The sequence below is a fragment of the Oncorhynchus clarkii genome, chromosome 21 (genome assembly GCF_045791955.1).
Source record: "Oncorhynchus clarkii lewisi isolate Uvic-CL-2024 chromosome 21, UVic_Ocla_1.0, whole genome shotgun sequence".
NCBI lineage: Eukaryota > Metazoa > Chordata > Actinopteri > Salmoniformes > Salmonidae > Oncorhynchus > Oncorhynchus clarkii.
Window position 1 is genome coordinate 12,568,658 of NC_092167.1, and position 22,908 is coordinate 12,591,565.

At 46.1% G+C, this 22,908-nt stretch overlaps 2 protein-coding genes across 2 annotated transcripts in view; one reads left to right on the forward strand and one right to left on the reverse strand.

The window, feature by feature from the left end:
• On the forward strand, nucleotides 1–20,155 carry LOC139378558 (N-acetylglucosamine-1-phosphotransferase subunits alpha/beta-like). The gene is made up of 21 exons (XM_071120835.1): nucleotides 1–288; nucleotides 670–755; nucleotides 903–1,022; nucleotides 1,397–1,447; nucleotides 1,920–2,122; nucleotides 2,315–2,379; nucleotides 2,583–2,717; nucleotides 7,976–8,137; nucleotides 8,444–8,623; nucleotides 8,775–8,945; nucleotides 9,122–9,245; nucleotides 9,373–9,570; nucleotides 10,091–11,265; nucleotides 11,511–11,710; nucleotides 12,067–12,286; nucleotides 12,488–12,601; nucleotides 12,701–12,786; nucleotides 14,092–14,190; nucleotides 14,562–14,729; nucleotides 17,576–17,666; nucleotides 18,416–20,155. The coding sequence occupies exons 1-21, from the start codon at nucleotides 157–159 to the stop codon at nucleotides 18,485–18,487; spliced, it is 3,852 nt and encodes a 1,283-aa protein (XP_070976936.1). The 5' UTR covers nucleotides 1–156; the 3' UTR covers nucleotides 18,488–20,155.
• LOC139378559 (cholinephosphotransferase 1-like) overlaps nucleotides 20,149–22,908 on the reverse strand; it is a 13,506-nt gene continuing 10,746 nt past the window's right edge. Inside the window, exons 6-8 of the mRNA XM_071120836.1 lie at nucleotides 22,560–22,718; nucleotides 22,141–22,266; nucleotides 20,149–21,926 (exon numbers count right to left, since the gene is read on the reverse strand). Of these exons, the coding sequence (XP_070976937.1) occupies nucleotides 21,810–21,926; nucleotides 22,141–22,266; nucleotides 22,560–22,718 (402 nt within the window). The 3' untranslated portion in view covers nucleotides 20,149–21,809. The remainder of the gene's footprint in view (nucleotides 21,927–22,140; nucleotides 22,267–22,559; nucleotides 22,719–22,908) is intronic.

A 22,908-nucleotide genomic window follows, 5' to 3' on the forward strand; every position in this document is an offset into this window, starting at 1 on the left:
AGTGCAATGTTTGATTATGTGCTTTGACAGTTTTTGCTAGGTGTCATGTGACAAAGAAGACATCTTTCGTTTTGTAGTGTTTATTTTATATTAACTCCGATATGCTCCTGCGTCTTCGGTGAATGACTGAAGAGATATGGATTGCAAAGGAGAACCATGGTGATAATCAATTCAGTACTGAAACTCTTGCAGAGACAGACCTACACCTGTCTGTCCCATCGCTATGGACTGTACCTCTGCTTTGGAGGGATAGTCCTCATGATCGTCTCTGCCTTCCAGTTTGGAGAAGTAAGTAGCTTAGCTAGCTAACAAGCTAACCCTTGTCAAACGCAATGATGCTGTGTGTGTGTGTGTGTGTGTGTGTGTGTGTGTGTGTGTGTGTGTGTGTGTGTGTGTGTGTGTGTGTGTGTGTGTGTGTGTGTGTGTGTGTGTGTGTGTGTGTGTGTGTGTGTGTGTGTGTGTGTGTGTGTGTGTGTGTGTGTGTGTGTGTGTGTGTGTGTGTTACACTAAGTGAAGTAAGTGTGTGTGTGTGTGATGTTACACTAAGTGAAGTAAGTGTGTGTGTGATGTTACACTAAGTGAAGTAAGGCACGGCCTGTTCTGGCTGGTTATGTTGAAGTATACAATACATTCAGTGGTTAATAATATCATCCCCCTCTCTGTGTGTAGGTGGTGGTAGAGTGGAGTAGGGATCAGTACCATGTACTGTTTGACTCATATAGAGACAATGTAGCTGGGAAATCATTCCAGACTCGGTGAGTAACCCTCTCTGCCCAAGTGCTATCCACTACGGGGATAACCAGTGTTTCACTGTCTCAATTCACTACTCCATATCCTTCCTTTTGTCTATTTACTGATTTGAAATGGATGTGTATCTTCTCTATGGTGTTGTGCCGCTGTAGGTTGTGCCTGCCCATGCCCATAGATGTGGTGTACACCTGGGTGAATGGCACGGACACAGACCTGATGAAGCAGCTACGCGGTGTGAGAGAGCAGCTGGAGGAAGAGCAGAGAACACTGAGGTACTGCACATGGTCACTGGGACTTGAGTTGCACGTCACACACGTTAAGGCTACAGAAATAGTATTACGTGATTGCAAGCTGAACATATTTGTTTTAGTAAATGGCTGACGGATAGAGGGTTACTGTGGTCCGCTGAATGTTATTAGCACGTAAAGCAAGCGGGTACTTATTCACATTACATGATTGAATCGTTCCCATTCATCCTGTTGTGTAGACTAGGGGACCAAATATGTAGTTAACTAATATTGCCAGAGGGAGATTCTGTTAGCTCAAAGGTCGATTTCCAATCACAATACTAGAACATTCCCCAACAAAACATTCCATGCGGTAACGGGATCAGTGCGTTGACTTTCTGGACTGTTTCTCACCATAGGGCACGGCTGGGAAAGAATGCAAGTGATCCGACTGAATTGCCAAAGGACAGGTGAGTGATAAGATAGAAACACCTGTACATTACTGTAGATATACTGTGGTTTTCACACAGTCTTTACATATCTAGCTCAATATGGATGCTTCCAAAAGGGCAGGGAGTTGATGATGAAACATCTTATTGAGACACAAACTACGGTCGTCTAAGATCAAGGGTTTTGACATCATTGCGGGTATTTCCTGTTTCTCTCTCAACTGAGTGTTTGTGAGAACGGGTCTCAGTGTTGTCGACCAATCTGCAACAACAGGTGGCTTATGACCACAGACATTAAGGCGTGAGATGCAACCACAGCACAAAGGAAGCCTTGTGCAAGTGGTACAAACTACAGCAAGACAGAGCAGGGTTTTGCACTAGCCATAGTGGTCTGGTGGAAGTAGTGATGTTGGACTGGAGTTGTGGACACCATCTTGATGTTTTGTGACCTTTTTTTCTTTCTCTTTATATATGTCTGTGTTTCTGTTTGCAGTGTGAAGCCAGAATGTCTGCTGTCCCATTGTATCACAGCGCCCATGCTAGCCCTGGACCCGGCTCTGCCAGGCAACATCACTCTGAAGGAGCTGCCGTCGCTTTCGCCCTCCTTCTCCGCCGCCAAGCTGCTGCTGCAAGTGGCCAAGCCCCTCCACCCCTCCACCACGGTGTCTGTGGTCGTCTTTCACTCTCAGGCTGATGGTAGAGAGTCATTGAAACAAACACTCCCAACTGGCACTCTACACACGCTATTTCAGTTCACAGTTCTGCTACCCACTCAGTACAATCATGTCATCACAGCAAAATCTCTCGCTCTTTCTCTATGGCTCTGTCTGTATGGCTCTGTCTGTATGGCTCTGTCTGTATGGCTCTCTCTTATTCTCCCTCCCATAGCGGACAAGGCCTACACAGACGCACCCCGTGAGGCCCTGAAGCGCTCTGTCTCTAGATGTTACCTGGTGAGTTACCTGACTCTCTCTGCTATTAGAAGTTCTGTTGCACCAGACGTAATCAACACTTCCTAGTCCTTTCTGATTCCAGCACAATTATATGATTGAGCATTTACCCCAATTGGATACACTGGTCCTTACTTAAGGATGAATAAGCAATGGACAGAGTCATATGGTAACAATAAGCTATTGTGCTGTTGTTCCTCCTGTAGACAACAGATAAGGAAGCACCAGGTCTGGTCCGCATGCAGAGCCTGGCCTACCTCAGTGGCTTCCCAGCATCCTTCAAGGAGACAGAGCAGCTCAGAGTCAAACTGCCATCTGTTGTCACTGGCAAGATCAAACAGGTAAGACTAACCTAGATGGAAAAAGGAAAACAAATGACATAATCTATCAGGAAAACACAGTGCTAAGTCAAATACTGTATTATTTTAGACAGGGTGCTGTATCTGTTATTTCACTAGAGGGCAGTGTTTCACAAAATACAGTATGGCATTTTATCATATGAACACGTTCGTTGTTTTCTTAACCAGGCACAGATATGCCACAACATACTTTATTTACATTTAATGAGAAATGCAGATTTTAGTCAAAAAGAATGTACAATTCCAGGATATAATAATATAAGATATAATATGTAACTACATTCGTATAGCCAGCCACAAGATGTCACCCTTGCTGTACCTCAGAATCATGATTTGAAAGATAGGCTAGTCATTGCCGTGCTCCAAACGTTTGTATATCAGACAGGATCCAGACAGAATCTATTGTGTTCAAACTGAACACGGACACTGTCTGTCTGCCATAACCACAGACCTTAAACAATATAACTATACCAAATTAAATTAGTAACACTTAAGCAGAAGAGGTCTCCATCTATTTTAAACCGATATTATGGTAGTAAAGAACCCTGGTTTAGTTTGGCCACGGATTGTCAATCTAATAATTTTCTCTAATCAGAACTCTGAGATATTTTGGGAGGAGGAATGCCAGTAACAAGCCAGATTACTCTGAGATAATAAAATAAAACAATCCAATGATGGTTAACTACTGTAAAAAAAAAAAGACTACTGTAGTTCTGTCTCACCACAGGCATAGTTAGACTATATCCATACAAAGCTACACTGAGTATACAAAACATTAGGAACACCTTCCAAATGTTGAGTTGCACCTCCCTTTGCCCTCAGAACAGCCTATCAGTTGGGGGCATGGACTCGACATGGACTCAACAGTGCTTCCCACAGTTGTCAAGTTGGCTGGATGTTCTTTGGGTGGTGAACTATTGCTGATACACACGGGAAACTGTTGAGCGTGAAACACCCAGCAGCATTGCAGTTCTTGACACTCTCAAACTGGTGCGCCTGGCACCTACTACCATACCCTGTTCAAAGGCACTTAAATCTTTTGTTGAGACAATTCAATGTCTCAATTGTCTCGAGCCTTAAAATTCCATCTTTAACCTGTCTTCTCCCCTTCATCTACACTGATAGAAGTGGATTTAACGATTGACATCAATAAGGGATCATAGCTTTCACCTGGATTCACTTGGTCAGCCTGTCATGGAAAGAGCAGATGTTCCTAATGTTTTGTCCACTCAGTGTATATCAGCCTTTTTCTAATAACACTGGGCCAACATGTCACATTACATCCATAAAAGTACTTTTGTCTGTATGGAATTGAACAGCCTAATGCACATCAGAAATGGTCACTCTGGTGCTGCTGGGACAATAATTATCACTGAATAAAAAAGGTCTTGGTCAACCTACACTACAACAGAAAGTGTCTGTGATCTGCAGACTCCTACAGTGAGCTCTCCTTATCCACCCCCTACTGCCTCTCTCCTTCTCTCTTCTCTTTCTCTGTCTCTCTCTGTCTCATCGGGGGTCATGTGACAACAGAAGGGTATTAGGGTGAAACCCTATCTTGGGGAGCGGCCAAGGGGGTTAACATTAGAACAACTGTTTTGGGTGGCGTGGTGGCAGGCAGCACACTGAAAGGTCACCAGGATTTTACTGACCTTCCCTTCTCTATCCCCCTCTGTTTCCTCTTTCTATTCCACCCACTCACTCCTTCTGTCTCACATAGACCTTTCTACAGCCCTCACAGGTGAGGTAGCCTTTATAAGCAGAGTGTATGGGGACAGGAGGTTCAGGAAGGCTGGGTGGGTGGGTGGGGGGTCCATCCGTCTGTCAGTAGCACAATGCAGGGATCCAGTTTCAGTGGTCTTCCTGGTGCTGTCGGGCCGATTCTGTGAAGAGGGATGAGCAGAATGCAGAGAGACTGTGGGGGAGAGAGGGATGAGCAGAATGCAGAGAGACTGTGGGGGAGAGAGGGATGGGCAGAATGCAGAGAAACTGTGGGGGAGAGAGGGATGGGCAGAATGCAGAGAGACGGAGGGGGAGAGAGGGATGGGCAGAATGCAGAGAGACTGAGGGGGAGAGAGGGATGGGCAGAATGCAGAGAGACTGAGGGGGAGAGAGGGATGGGCAGAATGCAGAGAGACTGGGGGAGAGAGGGATGGGCAGAATGCAGAGAGACTGTGGGGGAGAGAGGGATGGGCAGAATGCAGAGAGACTGTGGGGGAGAGAGGGATGGGCAGAATGCAGAGAGATGGAGGGGGAGAGAGGAATGAGCAGAATGCAGAGAGACTGTGGGGGAGAGAGGGATGAGCAGAATGCAGAGAGACTGTGGGGGAGAGAGGGATGGGCAGAATGCAGAGAGACGGAGGGGGAGAGAGGGATGGGCAGAATGCAGAGAGACTGTGGGGGAGAGAGGGATGGGCAGAATGCAGAGAGACTGGGGGAGAGAGGGATGGGCAGAATGCAGAGAGACTGTGGGGGAGAGAGGGATGGGCAGAATGCAGAGAGACGGAGGGGGAGAGAGGGATGGGCAGAATGCAGAGAGACGGAGGGGGAGAGAGGGATGGGCAGAATGCAGAGAGACGGAGGGGGAGAGAGGGATGGGCAGAATGCAGAGAGACGGAGGGGGAGAGAGGGATGGGCAGAATGCAGAGAGATTGTGGGGGAGAGAGGGATGGGCAGAATGCAGAGAGACTGTGGGGGAGAGAGGGATGGGCAGAATGCAGAGAGACTGTGGGGGAGAGAGGGATGGGCAGAATGCAGAGAGACGGAGGGGGAGAGAGGGATGGGCAGGGTGGTGGTGCTGAGAGATGGACAGTATTTATAGACGGTGTTAAACTGAGTGGGATGGTGATGAAAGCTGCCCCACGACCCCCATCTGCTCACACTGTCGCCTAGAAAATACTGCCCTCCGTTTGTGTGCTCCTCTAACTGGCATGTTGCCATCCACACGTGTTGTGTGTTATTCATTTATAGCTAACTTGTATAGGATAGCCTGTCGTTTATGTACTCGAGGTTAGAATGTGCAGCTAGTGTGTCTGTAGAGAATAGACTAAAATAGTAAATCAATCGAAGCCGTAAAGTACAGCTACATTCAAAGCCATGATAGTCACACAGGAGTACTATTTTGGTGGGAATTCCTTACGTTTCTTTGTTTATGTGTGTCCTTTTTAGGTCTTTCAGATTCTGTATTGAACAGATGGTGCGAGATAATGACCGTGGGGAAAGATGGAGAGAGATTTTATCAAAGGGCAGTAGACTGGGTTCAAACCCCGTGCTGTTGTGGGAGGCGTGTGCCAGGAGCTGCGGCATTATCGCTAGACCAGCCAGGCCACGGGGAATCCATAGACGCATCATTTCCCCGTTCACCTCACTGGCCTTCATCATATGACTGGAATGACCCCCTGGTTATATTGTAGGCCAGTTCTTCCCGACTGGTGTCCTCCAAAATATTATATCATTTTTTAAAGAATTTCTTGTTGGACAGAAAATACTGTTAAAACAGCAGGAAAGGAACTCCAAGTGTTTTTTAATTTGGGGAAACTTGTTCCCACGCTTAATAGAGACACGTGATCGTATACAAACGTAAGCAAGGTTTATAATGATGTTTTAGTCAAATATTACATCTGTTTGGGCTCCTTCCGGTCTATTTGCAGTCTACAAATGATTTGTAATTATGTTTTGGCCCGCCAGCCATCCTCCCAAGAACAAAATCAGCTGAATCTAGTTGATGATCCCTGCTGTAGAGTCTGAGACCCGGGGCGGTGATGGATCGATGATCGTATGACATTATGAAGCCTCCCCTCCTCACTCAACACTACTGTGACGTCTTGCTCAGACTCTTTTTTTAGTTGTGTGAGAATATTTACCATGTGTTCGCGCACATGGTAAAATATTTACTAGGCTCTGGTGTGTGTTAGACTCTTGTGACACACACAAGATTTGGTTTGGGCTACCCAGATTAGGTATATTTTAGGCTTCAGCCTTTTCCTTCCAGAGCATGTGGTTCAAGGTTTTAGTGTATTTGTGGTTTGTACGTATACACCTTTGTCTCAGCTGACTAATGACGTTTTTAAACAGTAATGAAATAGTTTTAAATGTCAGGAGTAGGAAAAACAGCTGATGTTTGGATCCTCTGGTCACTATTGACATTGGCTCATGATAACGGGTATGACAGGACCTTAAATACCTCAACTAAACGCCTGCGTCTTTTGATGGGCTGCTGACGGGCAGATGTGGACGAGAATGTTGATGTTACTGCCAATAGCCAATGCCTTTCCGAGTAAAGCTATATAAAGCCATGTTTACTATTGTCTTTGTGTTACCGTGACATGGAGGTGTGTGTGTGTGTGCGTGCACTTGTACAGACACATGGAGCTGTGTGTTAATAATATAAAAGGGGCTAATAAAAATGGAAATGTGATCTCTAGTTGGCTGTCCCTGCCTCATCTTAGGGATTTATATAACAACAGGAGCAGAGGAAAAAGCATGTCAATAGCTGAGAGGGAGACATGCAGCAGGAAGGTGTTTGGGTTCTGGCTCAGTGGTTTGTGTGCTGCCTGGAAGGCTAGGGACTAAGGAGATGAGGGAGTCGGGATCGATGGTCATGAGAGGCAACGACTGAGATGACATGTGCACACGCAATGATACCGAGCCATGCCTTCCATTCCAACCCTGAGATCAATACCAGCTCCCCCACACAGAAATGACATCACAGAACTTTCCAAGACCCCCCTCCCTCCCTGCCACACACGCACACTCCCTCACACTCACTCTCGTTCCCATATCCACACAGCCATGATATTGTTTAGTACCTCTTGAAGGGTACAGTGGTTGGTGGGGACGAGTCCTCTGCTTGGATGTGGTCCATCCTTTAAACTGGCTACGGGTCAGAAGTTATAGGTCAACATCAAAATCAAATTGCTTTGAATCCGGCTCACGTTCACACAGAATTATTCCCAGGGACAGGAGCGGTAACCAAAGTCACAATAATGGATTTTAGGCCCTGCGTCATATAACCTTTGACATGGCCACTACGCTTAAAGTGGTTCATAAAAATATATCTGGCTTGATGTCTGTTTGTCTTGTTGTGGAGGTTGTGTCCTTGGCTCCAAATAAAGGCTGTGATATTTTAGTTGTTTTCTCATGGCGCTGCTATGCTGAGTAGCATCTGTTGTCTCTGTTGCCACACTGACATATGTCTCTCTCTCACTCTCTCACTCTCACACACACACACACACACATAGTTCCAGCTGTATACGGAGGCCAGTATCGCCCTGCTCCATCTGAACAGCCCTCAGGACTTTACTGACCTGACCCAGCAGGCCAAAAAGAACCTGACCCTGGACGGGAAAGAGCTGAGCATCAGCGCTGCTTATCTTTTCTGGGACCTGACTGCCATCACACAGGTAGGACCTCACTCTGCCTCTGTCCCATCACCCACTATCTATCAAGGAAGATCAACTGTGTATGTCAAGGTGAAGAGGAGCTCTAACTCTTGTTTAATGCAGTTACACTGTTCATTCAGGGTGTAGTAGTTATCACTGAGTGAAACTAAACTGCTGGACTGAGAACTTCCATTGTTTTTTTACCTATTTGACCGTGAGGATAAAATACAGTGACATGTAGTGCAAACATTTTGGATTGGTCTCTTTTCAGAGCATAGTAAAAGCATGTCTCAGACCACTCTGATCTGCTCTCTGCCCCCCCCCCAGTCCAAGCAGGACGAGGACGTTTCGGCCAGTCGCTTCGAGGACAACGAGGAACTGCGCTATTCGTTGCGCTCGGTGGAGAGACACGCCCCCTGGGTGCGGCACATCTTCATCGTGACCAATGGGCAGATCCCCTCCTGGCTGAACCTGGACAACCCCCGCGTCACCGTGGTAACACACCAGGTACACCTGAGACCTACAGTACTACTCTCACAGATATGATTGTTGACAATAACAGAAAATAAGGGATGTTGTGACCGGAGCAGGAAGAATTCTGGGCCTGTAGTTAGGAGAAAAAAATCCAAGTTGCCATATGATTGTCTCTCCTGTGTAGGATGTCTTCCAGAACCACACCCACCTGCCCACCTTCAGTTCCCCTGCCATTGAGACCCACATTCACCGAATCCCAGGCCTGTCTCAGAAGTTCATCTACCTCAACGACGACGTCATGTTTGGGAAGGACGTGTGGCCTGATGACTTCTTCAGTCACTCCAAAGGACAGAAGGTCTGGGTCTAGACTTCAAGTGTTACTAGATTTGAATTCAGCTCAAGTTTATGCTAATGTAGACTCATGATCATTTCATCTAAATACCTCGCTAGCATGAGATTGGGTTAGTTCTGCTATTTTGTAATATTGTCTTAACATCCCTACTGTACCTCGCCTGTCCTCTCTCCCTACAGGTGTACCTCACCTGGCCGGTCCCTAACTGTGCTGAAGGTTGTCCAGGCTCCTGGATCAAAGATGGCTACTGTGACAAGGCCTGTAACAACTCCGCCTGTGACTGGGATGGTGGCGACTGCCTGGGTGACAATCTCTCCTTTATCCCTCCCTGTACCAGTCTTGCCTCTTCTCCTTCTTCCCTTCTCTCCTCCGTCACAACTCGTCGTTCACTGAGCTTTCTATTCTTCCTGTTCTCCATCCCACCACACAGGAGTTGGGGGCAGCCGGTTTGGGACCGCTGTGGGCGGAGTGGGTAATCAGCCCTGGCAGTTTGCAGGAGGTCTAGGTGGCATCGGGGGCGTGTCCAGCTGTAACCAAGGCTGTGCCAACTCCTGGCTGGCAGACAAGTTCTGCGACCAGGCCTGCAACGTGCTCTCCTGTGGCTTCGACGTGGGCGACTGTGGACAAGGTGAGTGTGATCTGAAGTAGGGCCAGGAGTTTTTCTTAATCACCTGACCTCAAACTCTGTGCTTTATTTATAGCAAAGATATTGATGACTAACCCAAGATGCGTTATGTGCCGTTTACAATGGGAGAAAATGAGCACAGTGGAAAGAACAAGCAAAGAGATGGGCAGTGCCAAGCACGAGCTAGCCAGATCCTATTTAACATGCATTTACATATGTTTTGTGAGGGAACGCCTATTCCTTGAAGTGCGCATGTACAATAACTCAATTCGACCCTTGCACTCCTTTTAAACAACGTAATAAAAAAACATTGGCACAGTGTCAAGTCTACAAAACTTATTGCAATTTGTTCGTAACAGATTCTACTTTTGTGAAGAGAAGACTCTAAGATCTAATGTTTCATTGATGAGAAAATGTGCAGAATGTCGGCCAAGTGTTTTTCCTGATCTGGTCATGTTAGCTCATCCAGTGAGGTGGAAGAGCAGTGATAATCATGCATCGTGTGTTTGTGTGTGTGTTGTAGATCACTTTAACCAGCTCTACAGTGTCACCCTGCTGAAGAACAGGACCCTGTACACCCTACCGGTGGGTGAGACCAGGCCATACTTCAGCTTTGCAGGCGTGGCTCGCCGGGTGACCGAGGCCCAGGTCAGCGACAACCCGGCCGTGCGCCATACCTCGGTGGCCAACAAGTGGAAGACGGTCCACCTGCTCCTCCACTCGGGCCACAATGCCTCGCTGGTCCACTACAACCTCACTGTCCAAAGGGATGACGACAAGGAGTTCTCCCTGACCTTCAGCGTGGCTGTGGACACCCGCCAGCTCCCCCAGCCCAACGTGTCCGTGTCCGACCCACTCCACAAAGACGGATCCAAAGAGGCCAAGCCCACCACCGCCACCGCAGAGCCTGAGGTCCCTTTCGAGGATGTCCCTCTGGAGAAACAAGGTCCTCGAGTCCTGAAGATGCCACCTGGGGAAAATGAGGTGATTGTGGATGTGCCTGCGCTAAATGTGTCCCTGCTACCGGCGGCCTTGCAGAGTGAGCTTCAGAGGCTGCAAGGAAAGCTCCTGTTGGGTGACATCACTATGAAAGGTTATAACCTCACCAAGGCTATACTGCTAGGGCCGTACAAGGCTCTGGCCAATCGGGGTCCCAGGTTAACACCAGCTGACCAGATCAAACCCCAGGACAACCCTTTTAAAGACCTAGTAGGACATGTGGTGAGGAGAGAGGCAGACACACCACAGCTAGTGGAGGCTAACCCAGAAGAACAACACACTCCAGAAAGAAACGGAGCAGAGAAGACCAAAGAGCCAGAGGGAACCGAGGCACCAGAGGAGGTGCCCAAGTCGAGCATCGTTGGTGAGAAAGAGAAACAGAAAGCACAAAAGACTCCAGCAACCCCCATCCCAGTTCTAGTGGATGGTGAGTTTCCGAAAGCCACTAAAGCCCAGGACACCACCCCCACAGAGAAACCTCCACCGTCCTCCAAGCTGCTGAGCACCCTGGTGGGCAGCATGTCCAAAGCCAAGGGCTCAGAGGGCCAATCGCAGCAGGCAGGGGCCGAGAAGGGACCGAAGGAAGGAGCAGAGGGCGCCCGGTGGCTTCCTGTGGGCAGGAAGCTGCACCACTACACCGCCACAGACAGAGGCTTCCTGCCCTGGGAGAGACGGAAGTACTTCCAGGACCTGCTGGAGGTGAGCTGGGGTTGGGTTGTAATAATGTCACAAGGTCAGTCAGGAAAAATCCTGGCTCTTGAGATGAAGAACATAGAATCGAGAACAACCGTGCATTGGATTGAATCGCAAACACTTTACTCAGAAACGGTTTAACTTTTTAATGTTCCAAATGTAAATGGGAATCTGAATGTTATCTGAATTTGATCAGAATGTTAATTGTGTGTTCTCTTATTGCTTTCTGGCTCTTTCTATGGCTGCTATAGGAGGAGGAGCGTCTGGAGGGAGAGCTGGCGTACCAGGCAGACAGCGCCGCCGCTGGCCGGAAGCTGCAGGACACCTTCGCCGACTCCCTCCGCTACGTCAACAAGCTACTCAACGGCCAGTTTGGCTTCACCTCCCGCAAGGTCCCCGCCCACATGCCCCACATGATCGACAGGCTCATCATGCAGGAGCTCCAGGACATGTGAGTAACAGGAAATTATGTCATATGGGAAATACTGGGTTAGTAATATACCGAAGTAGCTGTTGTGAGTGCTTGTCTAACAGGAGCACTCATTTGTTTACCTCGTTATAGATAATTAGTTTTTTTATTTTACTAGGCAAGTCCGTTAAGAACAAATTCTTATTTTCATTGACGGCCTAGGAACAGTGGGTTAACTGCCTTGTTCAGGGGCAGAACGACAGATTTTTACCCTGTCATAAGGCTACCTGCCGTTGCTGAACAAACTGATATGTGAATGTCTCCACCTTTCAGATTCCCACAGGCGTTTGACCTGCCGTTGCTGAACAAACTGATATGTGAATGTCTCCACCTTTCAGATTCCCACAGGCGTTTGACCTGACGTCGTCTCACCGCGTGCGTCACCCGGAGGACATGCAGTTTTCATTCTCCTACTTCTACTTCCTGATGTCGGCCCTGCAGCCGCTCAACGTCTCGCAGGTGTTTGACGAGATCGACACGGACCACTCCGGCGTTCTCTCTGACCGCGAGATCCGAACGCTGGCCACTCGCATCCATGAGCTCCCCCTCAACTTACAGGTCAGTAGAGAAGTCTGGGTCTAGAAGATCAGGTCCCCGCGTGTCCATGTTGTCTATCATCGAAGGCCAAAGTGATCATAGATCGGCACGTCTACTCTGAGACACTTTATGAATACCGACCTTGGTTTACTCCTGTTTTAAAAGCTGATCTCAAACCAGTGGTACAGTGAGGTTAATGTGTTAGCGTGTGGCGGGTTGCAGGATCTGACAGGTCTGGAGCAGCTGCTGATCAACTGTTCTAAGACGCTGCCCACCAACCTGACCCAGCTACATATCGTTAGCCCTACACAGGAGGCATACTACGAAGCCAGCATGGTGACTACTCTACACTGCCTCTGTCCTGTGTCCCAACAACATTTATAAGCTGTGGTAGACTTGAGGTGCAGAGACTGATTCATGCATTTGAATCCACAGCCTCCCGTCACTAAAGGTCTGGTGGTCCACTGTAAAGCCGTCACGGAGCGCATCCACAAGGCCTTCAAAGACCAGAACAAGTACAAGTAAGTCCTGTTCTAAAAAATGATATGTAAAAAAACAAATCTATGTCAAATGTGTGTAACAACAAATTAAAATTCTGTAAAAACATTTATTTTTGTCCTCTGAAGAGGCGGTGGTTGGGTCTATAAAAAATAAAAAATCAAGTCCTGTTCTCTACCATCATCCACGGTCTTTAACTCTTGATATTCCCCATCCCGGATCCGGGAGCGTAATCATCGCCTGACAATAATTAGCATAACGTAACGGACATAAATATCCCTAGAAATATTCCTATTCATGAAAATCACAAATGAAATATAGTGAGAGACAGCTTAGCCTTTTGTTAATCACCCTATCATCTCAGATTTTCAAAATATGCTTTACAGCCAAAGCTAGACAAGCATTTGTGTAAATTTATCGATAGCCTAGCATAGCATTATGCCTTGCTAGCAGCAGGCAACCTTGTCACAAATCAGAAAAGCAATCAAATTAAATCGTTTACCTTTGAACTTCTGATGTTTTCACTCATGAGACTCCCAGGTAGATAGCCAAAGTTCATTTTTTTCCCAAAAGATTATTTTTGTAGGCGAAATAGCTCCGTTTGTTCTTCACGTTTGGCTGAGAAATCAACCGGAAATTGCAGTCACGAAAACGGCAAAAAATATTCCAAATTAGCTCCATAATATCGACAGAAACATGGCAAACGTTGTTTATAATCCATCCTCAAGGTGTTTTTCTAATATCTATTCGATAATATATCAGTCGGGACAATTAGTTTTTAATTAGGACCGATTGGAGTAATGGCTACCTCTGTATTTTACGCGAGAATCTCTCTCGGAGCCACCATGTGACCACTTACGCAATGTGGCCGCCTACGGCTATTCTTCAACATAAATGCGTAAAACTACGTCACAAAGCTGTAGACACCTTGGGGAATACGTAGAAAGCGGTAACATGTTCATAGCATACTCACAGTTCAATAGGGACTCATTGGAACGCAGCGCTTTCAAAACCTGGGGCACTTCCGGATTGGATTTGTCTCAGGCTTTCGCCTGCAACATCTGTTCTGTTATACTCACAGACAATATCTTTACAGTTTTGGAAACGTTAGTGTTTTCTATCCAAAGCTGTCAATTATATGCATATTCTAGCATCTTGTCCTGACAAAATATCCCGTTTAAAACTGGAACGTTTTTTTTCCTAAAAAGAAAATACTGCCCCCTAGTACCAAGAGGTTTTAACTATATATATCACCCATCCTACATTTTCTCTGGATATCCTGATCTGATTTAAGATCACAGTAAACATGGAAACCTCTCCTTTGACAGGTTTGAGATAATGGGCGAGGAGGAGATAGCCTTTAAGATGGTGCGGACCAACGTGTCCCATGTGGTGGGCCAGCTGGATGACATCAGGAAGAACCCCAGGTGAGGTTAGAGAGTTGGGCCAGTAACCGAAAGATCACTGGTTTGAACACCGGAGTGGCTGAGGTGAAAGATCTGTCCAGGGGCGCTGTACAATAGTGACCCTGGCCTTGACACCACTCCCTACCGGTGTCTCGGGGAGTTGGGATATGAAAGACACATTTCATTACACACTTGTGTGTAACAGAACAAAGATGAGCATTATATATTTTTTTAGCATTACCTCTGTATTTTCTGTAGGTGTCCAGCCTAGTGCCTGCCTAATTAATATGTACTACTACTTCCTGTTTTATTGTTATACTACCTTTTCATATGACCATTTGACCATGATGTTGTTGATTATGATTTGACCACATCACTGTGTTTCCTCACAGGAAGTTCATATGTCTAAACGACAACATTGACCACAGCCATAAAGACGCAGGGACTGTTAAGGCGGTGCTGAGGGACTTCTATGAGTCCATGTTCCCCCTGACCTCCCAGTTCGAGTTGCCCAGAGAATACCGCAATCGCTTCCTCCACATGGGAGAGCTCCAGGAATGGTAGGACTGGAGTGGTTTATACTAGACAGGGGAATGGTAGGACTGGGGTGGTTTATACTAGACAGGGGAATGGTAGGACTGGGGTGGTTTATACTAGAGGGGAATGGTAGAACTGGGGTGGTTTATACTAGAGAGAGGGGAATGGTAGAACTGGGGTGGTTTATACTAGAGAGAGGGGAATGGTAGGACTGGGGTGGTTTATACTAGAGAGAGGGGAATGGTAGGACTGGGGTGGTTTATACTAGAGAGGGGAATGGTAGGACTGGGGTGGTTTATACTAGAGAGGGGAATGGTAGGACTGGGGTGGTTTATACTAGAGAGGGGAATGGTAGGACTGGGGTGGTTAATACTAGAGGGGAATGGTAGGACTGGGGTGGTTAATACTAGAGGGGAATGGTAGGACTGGGGTGGTTAATACTAGAGAGGGGAATGGTAGGACTGGGGTGGTTAATACTAGAGAGGGGAATTGGTAGGACTGGGGTGGTTTATACTAGAGAGAAAGGGGAATGGTAGGACTGGGGTGGTTTATACTAGAGAGAGAGGGGAATGGTAGGACTGGGGTGGTTAATACTAGAGAGGGGAATGGTAGGACTGGGGTGGTTAATACTAGAGAGGGGAATGGTAGGACTGGGGTGGTTAATACTAGAGAGAGAGGGGAATGGTAGGACTGGGGTGGTTAATACTAGAGAGGGGAATGGTAGGACTGGGGTGGTTAATACTAGAGAGAGAGGGGAATGGTAGGACTGGGGTGGTTTATACTAGAGAGAGAGGGGAATGGTAGGACTGGGGTGGTTTATACTAGAGAGAGAGGGGAATGGTAGGACTGGGGTGGTTTATACTAGAGAGAGATGGGAATGGTAGGACTGGGGTAGTTTATACTAGAGAGGGGAATGGTAGGACCGGGGTGGTTTATACTAGAGAGAGATGGGAATGGTAGGACTGGGGTGGTTAATACTAGAGAGAGGGGAATGGTAGGACTGGGGTGGTTTATACTAGAGAGAAAGGGGAATGGTAGGACTGGGGTGGTTTATACTAGAGAGAGAGGGGAATGGTAGGACTGGGGTGGTTAATACTAGAGAGGGGAATGGTAGGACCGGGGTGGTTTATACTAGAGAGAGATGGGAATGGTAGGACTGGGGTGGTTAATACTAGAGAGGGAAATGGTAGGACTGGGGTGGTTTATACTAGAGAGAGGGGAATGGTAGGACCGGGGTGGTTTATACTAGAGAGAGAGGGGAATGGTAGGACTGGGGTGGTTAATACTAGAGAGGGGAATGGTAGGACCGGGGTGGTTTATACTAGAGACAGGGGAATGGTAGGACCGGGGTGGTTTATACTAGAGACGGGAATGGTAGGACTGGGGTGGTTAATACTAGAGAGGGGAATGGTAGGACCGGGGTGGTTTATACTAGAGAGAGGGGAATGGTAGGACTGGGGTGGTTAATACTAGAGAGGGGAATGGTAGGACCGGGGTGGTTTATACTAGAGAGGGGAATGGTAGGACTGGGGTGGTTAATACTAGAGAGGGGAATGGTAGGACCGGGGTGGTTTATACTAGAGAGGGGAATGGTAGGACTGGGGTGGTTTATACTAGAGAGGGGAATGGTAGGACTGGGGTGGTTTATACTAGAGAGGGGAATGGTAGGACCGGGGTGGTTTATACTAGAGAGGGGAATGGTAGGACTGGGGTAGTTTATACTAGAGAGGGGAATGGTAGGACCGGGGTGGTTTATACTAGAGAGGGGAATGGTAGGACTGGGGTGGTTAATACTAGAGAGAGAGGGGAATGGTAGGACCGGGGTGGTTTATACTAGAGAGGGGAATGGTAGGACTGGGGTGGTTTATACTAGAGAGGGGAATGGTAGGACTGGGGTGGTTTATACTAGAGAGAAAGGGGAATGGTAGGACTGGGGTAGTTTATACTAGAGAGAGAGGGGAATGGTAGGACTGGGGTGGTTTATACTAGAGAGGGGAATGGTAGGACTGGGGTGGTTTATACTAGAGAGAAAGGGGAATGGTAGGACTGGGGTAGTTTATACTATAGTTGAAAGGATATATTGGAGTTTATCAGTTGAATATGTGATCTGCATTTAGTTACATTCTTTTTTCATTATACCATTAATTGGTGGCAGTGCAGAAGCACAATGTGCACACAGTACAAGATGCCTGTGCAGATACTTTTGTCAATCGTAGTGTCTGTCCTAAATTATAGATGGAAAGATATGTTATTTAACTGTATTAGTGCCATGTGAGACAGAGGTCTCTCCCCATTTCTCCCAGAGAAGAATGAAGGATCCTAGCTGTCAGCACCTCCGAGTGCAGCACTGCCGTAAATGATCGCTGGGAATCCAAGGGGGTTATAGTGGGATCCTGCTCTTATAGCGCCAGGCCTGAGCTGGAGGAATCTATCCAGATACCGAGACTTTAAAATTAGACTCGTATGAGCCACACACATGACACTCCAAGAGTCACAAGGGTGTTAGTGAAGTGACAGGCGGGTGGTAGCAGAGGTCCCCTGATGTCACATTGTCACCCCTTTACCCTGTCGCCCTCTCCCCTGGAACCACAGGCATTTCATTATGACCTTTAACCCTGTCACCCAAGCCTAAAATATTTCATAATTGAGACTGGACTCTGAATATGGTAGTCGAGTTTCTGTTTTGTATTCATTGATACTTCCCAAAAACATTTCACCCTGTCAATCACCCAATCAATTGTCATACTGGAGCCTAGGATCAGAATATGAGAGGGATGACTTTCAGAGAGTTATCTGCCTTGTCATGTGTTCATTGATGACACAAAAATAGTTTGTTTATTTTTGCTGTCTTACTGTCTCTGTCTTACAGGCGAGTATATCGGGACAAGCTGAAGTTCTGGACCCACTGTGTATTGGTGACTCTGGTGATCTTTACTGTCGTCTCCTTCTTTGCAGAGCAGGTCAGTAGGACTTTACACTGTCATGTATATTTCCGCCTCGCTAATGTAAACAGCACACTTGTTGCTTGTGATTTAGCACTTAGTTAGCTCCAGGGCTCCATAGAGGGAGCTCTACAGGGGCACGTATCCCTCACTATCGGTTGAGCTTTGGAATGACTGAAATGGTGTCACTGAAATGAGACTGAAACCTGTCCATGTTGGACCGTGAGCAGTGGGTGGTGGCTGAATGTTTTTTATTGTTGATCATGGCACCTGTCAGATCTGAGGGGGTCGGGGTAAAGTTTCTCCTAATAAAGGTTAATCGCCAGAGCGACCGTGGAGGAACGGGCAATCCACACTGTGCACTGGGCCATTGGGACATGGAGGAATCTGAGGGAGCCAGCTTGTTTTTGTACCAAGAATCATCCCTCTCCTCAGGCTTAAGGCTCCACTCCTCCTTCCTTTTCCTAGGCATCTGGTGCTTTGTTTGTAAACTGCCTCTTGAAGTTGGAGAGCTGTTTACATCTCTGTGGTTTATCGGCTCAGGCCTGGACCAATAAACCACCTTCTGGTGACTTTACAGGACTTATGTTGACTCTCCCGAAATGCTGTTGCCCTGATCTGTTCAAAGGCAAGAAAAATAGAGCAAAAAGCTCCCGCTCAGAGCCACATGCTGACAGAGGAATGTCGCTTCCCTCTTTTTCCACTCGTCTTTCAGTGTTTGTGTGTTTTGTGACGCAGTCCTTTGTGGTATTTTCTTCTTCCCTCAGCTGATTCTACTGAAGCGCAAGCTGTTTCCCAGACGCAGGGTCAGCAACGATGTCAACCCAGAGCGCGTGTGAAGAACGAGGGAAAGACGTCCTAATCCTCCTCTCTGCATCCACCCTCCTACCTGTCCCCTCCCTCCTTGAGTTCAAATTGAAGGCCATGCAGGGGTAGGTGGTGAGCGAGGAGGGCTATCCCTATATCTCGAAACGTCCTCATCTGGGATTGCATCAGCATGGCTCAAGGAGAGAGGGACTCTTGTAAACAACGTCAATCATGTGTGGTGGGTAAGATGATTGACGGGCATCACCTGGCTGGGAGATGCTGGAGTGATGTCGTGCCAGTAGAAGAAGCCAGAAACCAGACACTTCTCTTCTCTTCCACCAGGGGTGCCAGAGGGACTTATCGCCCACACGCCAACAACACACCAGGCTGTGGAGAAGGACACTGACTGAGCCAACTATGTGCTAAACTGCTCCAGTCCAGTCAGTGTGGGCAGTGTGATTGATGTACTGTTAAAACCATGATCTGGAAGCGATTGGCGGGAGACACCATCTGTGGTGTGGGTTTACAGCACCTTAACCGTGAGAGCTGAAACCTTGCGACGCATTCCAGAGGTTAGGTTGGACACTATTTTATTTTTTAAAATTGAACCTTTATTCCACAGAAGGAAAAAAGGGATCGGGGAGGGGCGGGGTTAATCAGAATTACAGGAATGATGCCATTTGACCTGTTTCACCTTGTCACTCCTGGTCAATGTCTACATTCAACACAAGTGCCTTATTTTAAAGAGTGGTGCCAGAAGTATTCCAGTTAGACTGTATGACCTTGTTTACCCATTGTCCCTGCTTGCCTTTTAAATGTCTTGGTTGGATTTGGTATTTACATGTCATAAGTGATTTCTTTCAAAGGCATGGGGGTTCTGGGTGAAAAATGCCACACCGGTTGTTTTTTAAAATCGTGAATGTTTCACACAGTAGACCACGCAGCGATCAGCCATCCACACAGAATGTGTCCCTGTGGGATACTTTAAGTATAGCTCTGCTAGTGTCTGAAATTCAGATCTCTTCAGCATGCTCTGTAATGTCTGATTGTGTTGTTCAGTGAATGCGTTCCTAATGAATGCCACGGAATGTTAATTTAGCTCCACAAGTGTTCTACTACTGACCCTCAGTTCTTTTCTGATTCTATGGTCTCTCTGTTGAGCCTTCCATGCCTGAATTTGGTAGCTCTCCCCTCCGTTTACAAGCGGTGCATTGTGATAAAATGTGAATGATTGCTAGCAGCAGTAGAACCATGATAATGTTTTGCTGCCCTACTATTACTGAATATTTGTAGTGTTGGTGTACTGTGGTATGCAGTGTGCCAGATTACACAGCCTGGTCTCAGTCTGGCACACTCACTAGTATATGTAACCAAACGTAGCAAGATCACTTAAGGCAAATATTAGGAGCGTGAGCATATATCTAGCAACCCAAAGGTTGTGTGTTTGGATCTCATCAGACAATTTAAGAAATTTGTAGCTACTTTGCTAACCCCAGCTAACGTTAGTGCTAGCTACAAATTAATTACATACCATACTAAATGGAGTGCCACGGATTTATGTACAGAATACAACATGCTCTGAGACCAGGTTGAATTACAACAATGGGTGGTGTGTCAAATTCACATTTTTTTGTTTAGTCATCACTTTGGCTCATCCCAAAATCAAAAATAAACCTGACTGGCCTAGTCATGAAACTGAATTTCTTGAATGGAAAATATTTATTTATTACAATAATTTAACTTGTTAGTATAAAGATGTTTTACTTGTAGTGAACAGTACAATACCATGTGGCCTTTTCAATGCATAGTTTCAAAGTTCACCTTGAGTTCGAACCCTGATTGAACAAAAACAGGTGGCTAACATGTCCAGACAAAGTCATTGAAATGTCAATCTGAAGGCTCTCATTGGAATTCGACCCACCAATATATCAAAATGTCCTTTTTAGGGCCATATTCCTAGAGTAAGGGTTCTTGATTTTCTTTGTTACATAAACATGACCACAGGGGCGAAACATCCACACCGTTGCATCCCTTTGTCTTTCTATCCTAAAGTTGTTGAGCAATGACCATTCAGCTATGCCCCAAAACATACCATTCAACAATCACAAATCATTGAATTTAATGTACCCAAATGCATTCATTCACCTATACATATTCTAAATGTGTGATGAAAAAAGATGGCTTCCAGTACAGAATTATAGTAAAATAAATTCCAGTAAAACATCAGTGTTACATATTGTCTAATACTTCAACCATAAATACTGGTTTCATAATGATGCAGAAAAGACACATTTTAGAACTTGTTCTTAAAATATTCAGACATGTTTAAAATGAAACAAAAGGATTGAAAGAATTAGCCCTTTAGGGAGAAGAACGTTGAAAGCAGACCGGACTCTGGTGTTAACGCATCATCAACATGACTTCAACTGGAGTAGAGTTGAGGTTACAGAGGGTGTTGGATACACTGGAGGGGGATTCACAGTCAGATGGAAGCCCATGTAGAAGAAATGTCACTGTTTTCAGCGTTAACCCAGACCCTTGCCCCTTAACCTGCAGTCCTTGACAATTAGCTTACCATACCTCATTAGGAATGTCTCATTCTACTTCAAACTTCATTTTAGAAGTTATGAGGTTGAAAGGTTGATTTATTTTGTATTTCCTAGCCCTGATTAAGTTAATTTCATGTCAGATTGGGTCTCATTCATTCATTAAATAAATAAACATGACTAATGAATGATTTCAAGAGCAACAATATCAATTTGGGCAATGATCAAACATGTTGAGTTATCACATTGTTTTTAACAAGAGGCTGTGAATGAGTCTCGTACTGTAGCCTCTAACTTTACAGCATTGAATATAGGTCAATTAGTTAGGAATATGTATCAATTGAGAAAACAAATTCAAGAGGGAAAAATACAAAGCAACCATCTGATCACTGAGAAACATTATTTGATCTTTGCCAAAAAATGTATTGTAGCTGTTACCCATAGTGTATGATTTGAATGAGCTGGAAATAATGGCAAATGGTGTGCTTTGGATGTTAAAACCTGTCTGACATTTACTGAATCTCAGATTACCTCAGGTAGTGATTTACTTCCAAAATGGAGACAAAGAAAAACCAACCAACTTATTTCCATGCCAGCTACTCTGCACTCATCCAGTGAGATACAGACCAGTGTGTTACCCTTGACGATGGCTCTACTCGGGTGGTTGTGTTATTACAGACAACCTTTAGTCAGAGGTGGTCACTGTGTCAAGGCTGCTGTGGTTTGGGGTGGAGGGGACCTCTTCATCTGCTTTCAAGAGCGGGGCGGCGTCCTCTGCCTCCCCCGCCTCCTTCCTCCGGGCAAAACGTCAGTCGTGTTTGGGGGCAGCTTGCGCCGTGATGCTGAACACGTGAATGCGCAGGTGAGAGGCGATCTGGATGCACACGCCTGTGCAGTAGCGCGTCAAGTCAATCAACGACAGGACCTGGGGAGGAAATAAGGACTGGCATGAGAAATGTACTTGATGCACATGGGGCCTAGAGTTGTTCCCCGTCAGTTTGTGGTTAGGGGAAACTCCTGGTCCTATCTATATGGAAGACAACTGAAATGGGTTGAAAATGACACCAGACCTGAACTAAAACATTGTTTTGATGACAGAACTACAGAATCGTAAAGACAAATCTGGGGTGAGAACTCACCATTGCGATCCAGAGGACTATGTGCTCGTCGATGAAGCTGTTGAAGTACTGGTTGAGGAAAAGGAGGCCAGGCCCGATGAAAGCCGTGTCTGGGAGATAAAGCTCACTCTTGGTCATGTGGGCCACCTGACACAAGGACAGAGGAACACACAAAGAACATACAGATATTGGAGGAGGAGCAAAGCTAATGAATGAGCTAAGGTAAACACTGGTAAGGCTTTTGCTGTTACATATGGAGGTCCCATTTATGAGAGGGGAAAAGTATTCATTGCTTGCTTGATAAGACACTCCAGACAAATATATATTTTTTAATGAATTTCCCTTCAGGCAGTAGAGTCAGTAGACTAGAGATATTAATAGATTGAGAGATGACAGCAAAGTAAGAAAGTGAAGACTATTATATTAAATGGAGCTCTCACAACTAGCTTGTTGGCGATCTTGGCGACGACCATGCCGAAAGTTAGGATGTAGAGACAGGGGTGCAGTTCAAAAAGCTTGTTGGATGACTTCTTGAAGATGATGAAGGCCAGTGTGAGGATGAGGCCGATGTGCATACCTGGTGCCAGAACACTGGTGTCCTAAGGGACACACAGAAAAATAATAATTGTTAACCTAGAATAGAAGCCAAAAAAAATCGTTGATTGTCCTAAAATGTACAGTGCCTTCAAATGAAATCAAACTATTTATACAGCACATTTCAGACAAGGAATGCAACGTAATGTAAATTACAGTAAAAAAAAACAATGAATAAACAAACAATGAAAATAA

Coding starts and splice junctions, on each gene's coding strand:
- LOC139378558 (XM_071120835.1), top strand. CDS start 157: ATGGTGATAATCAATTCAGTACTGAAACTCTTGCAGAGACAGACCTAC. Junction 2,380..2,582: donor CTGTCTCTAGATGTTACCTG/GTGAGTTACCTG, acceptor TTCCTCCTGTAG/ACAACAGATAAGGAAGCACC. Junction 8,946..9,121: donor GTCACTCCAAAGGACAGAAG/GTCTGGGTCTAG, acceptor CTCTCCCTACAG/GTGTACCTCACCTGGCCGGT.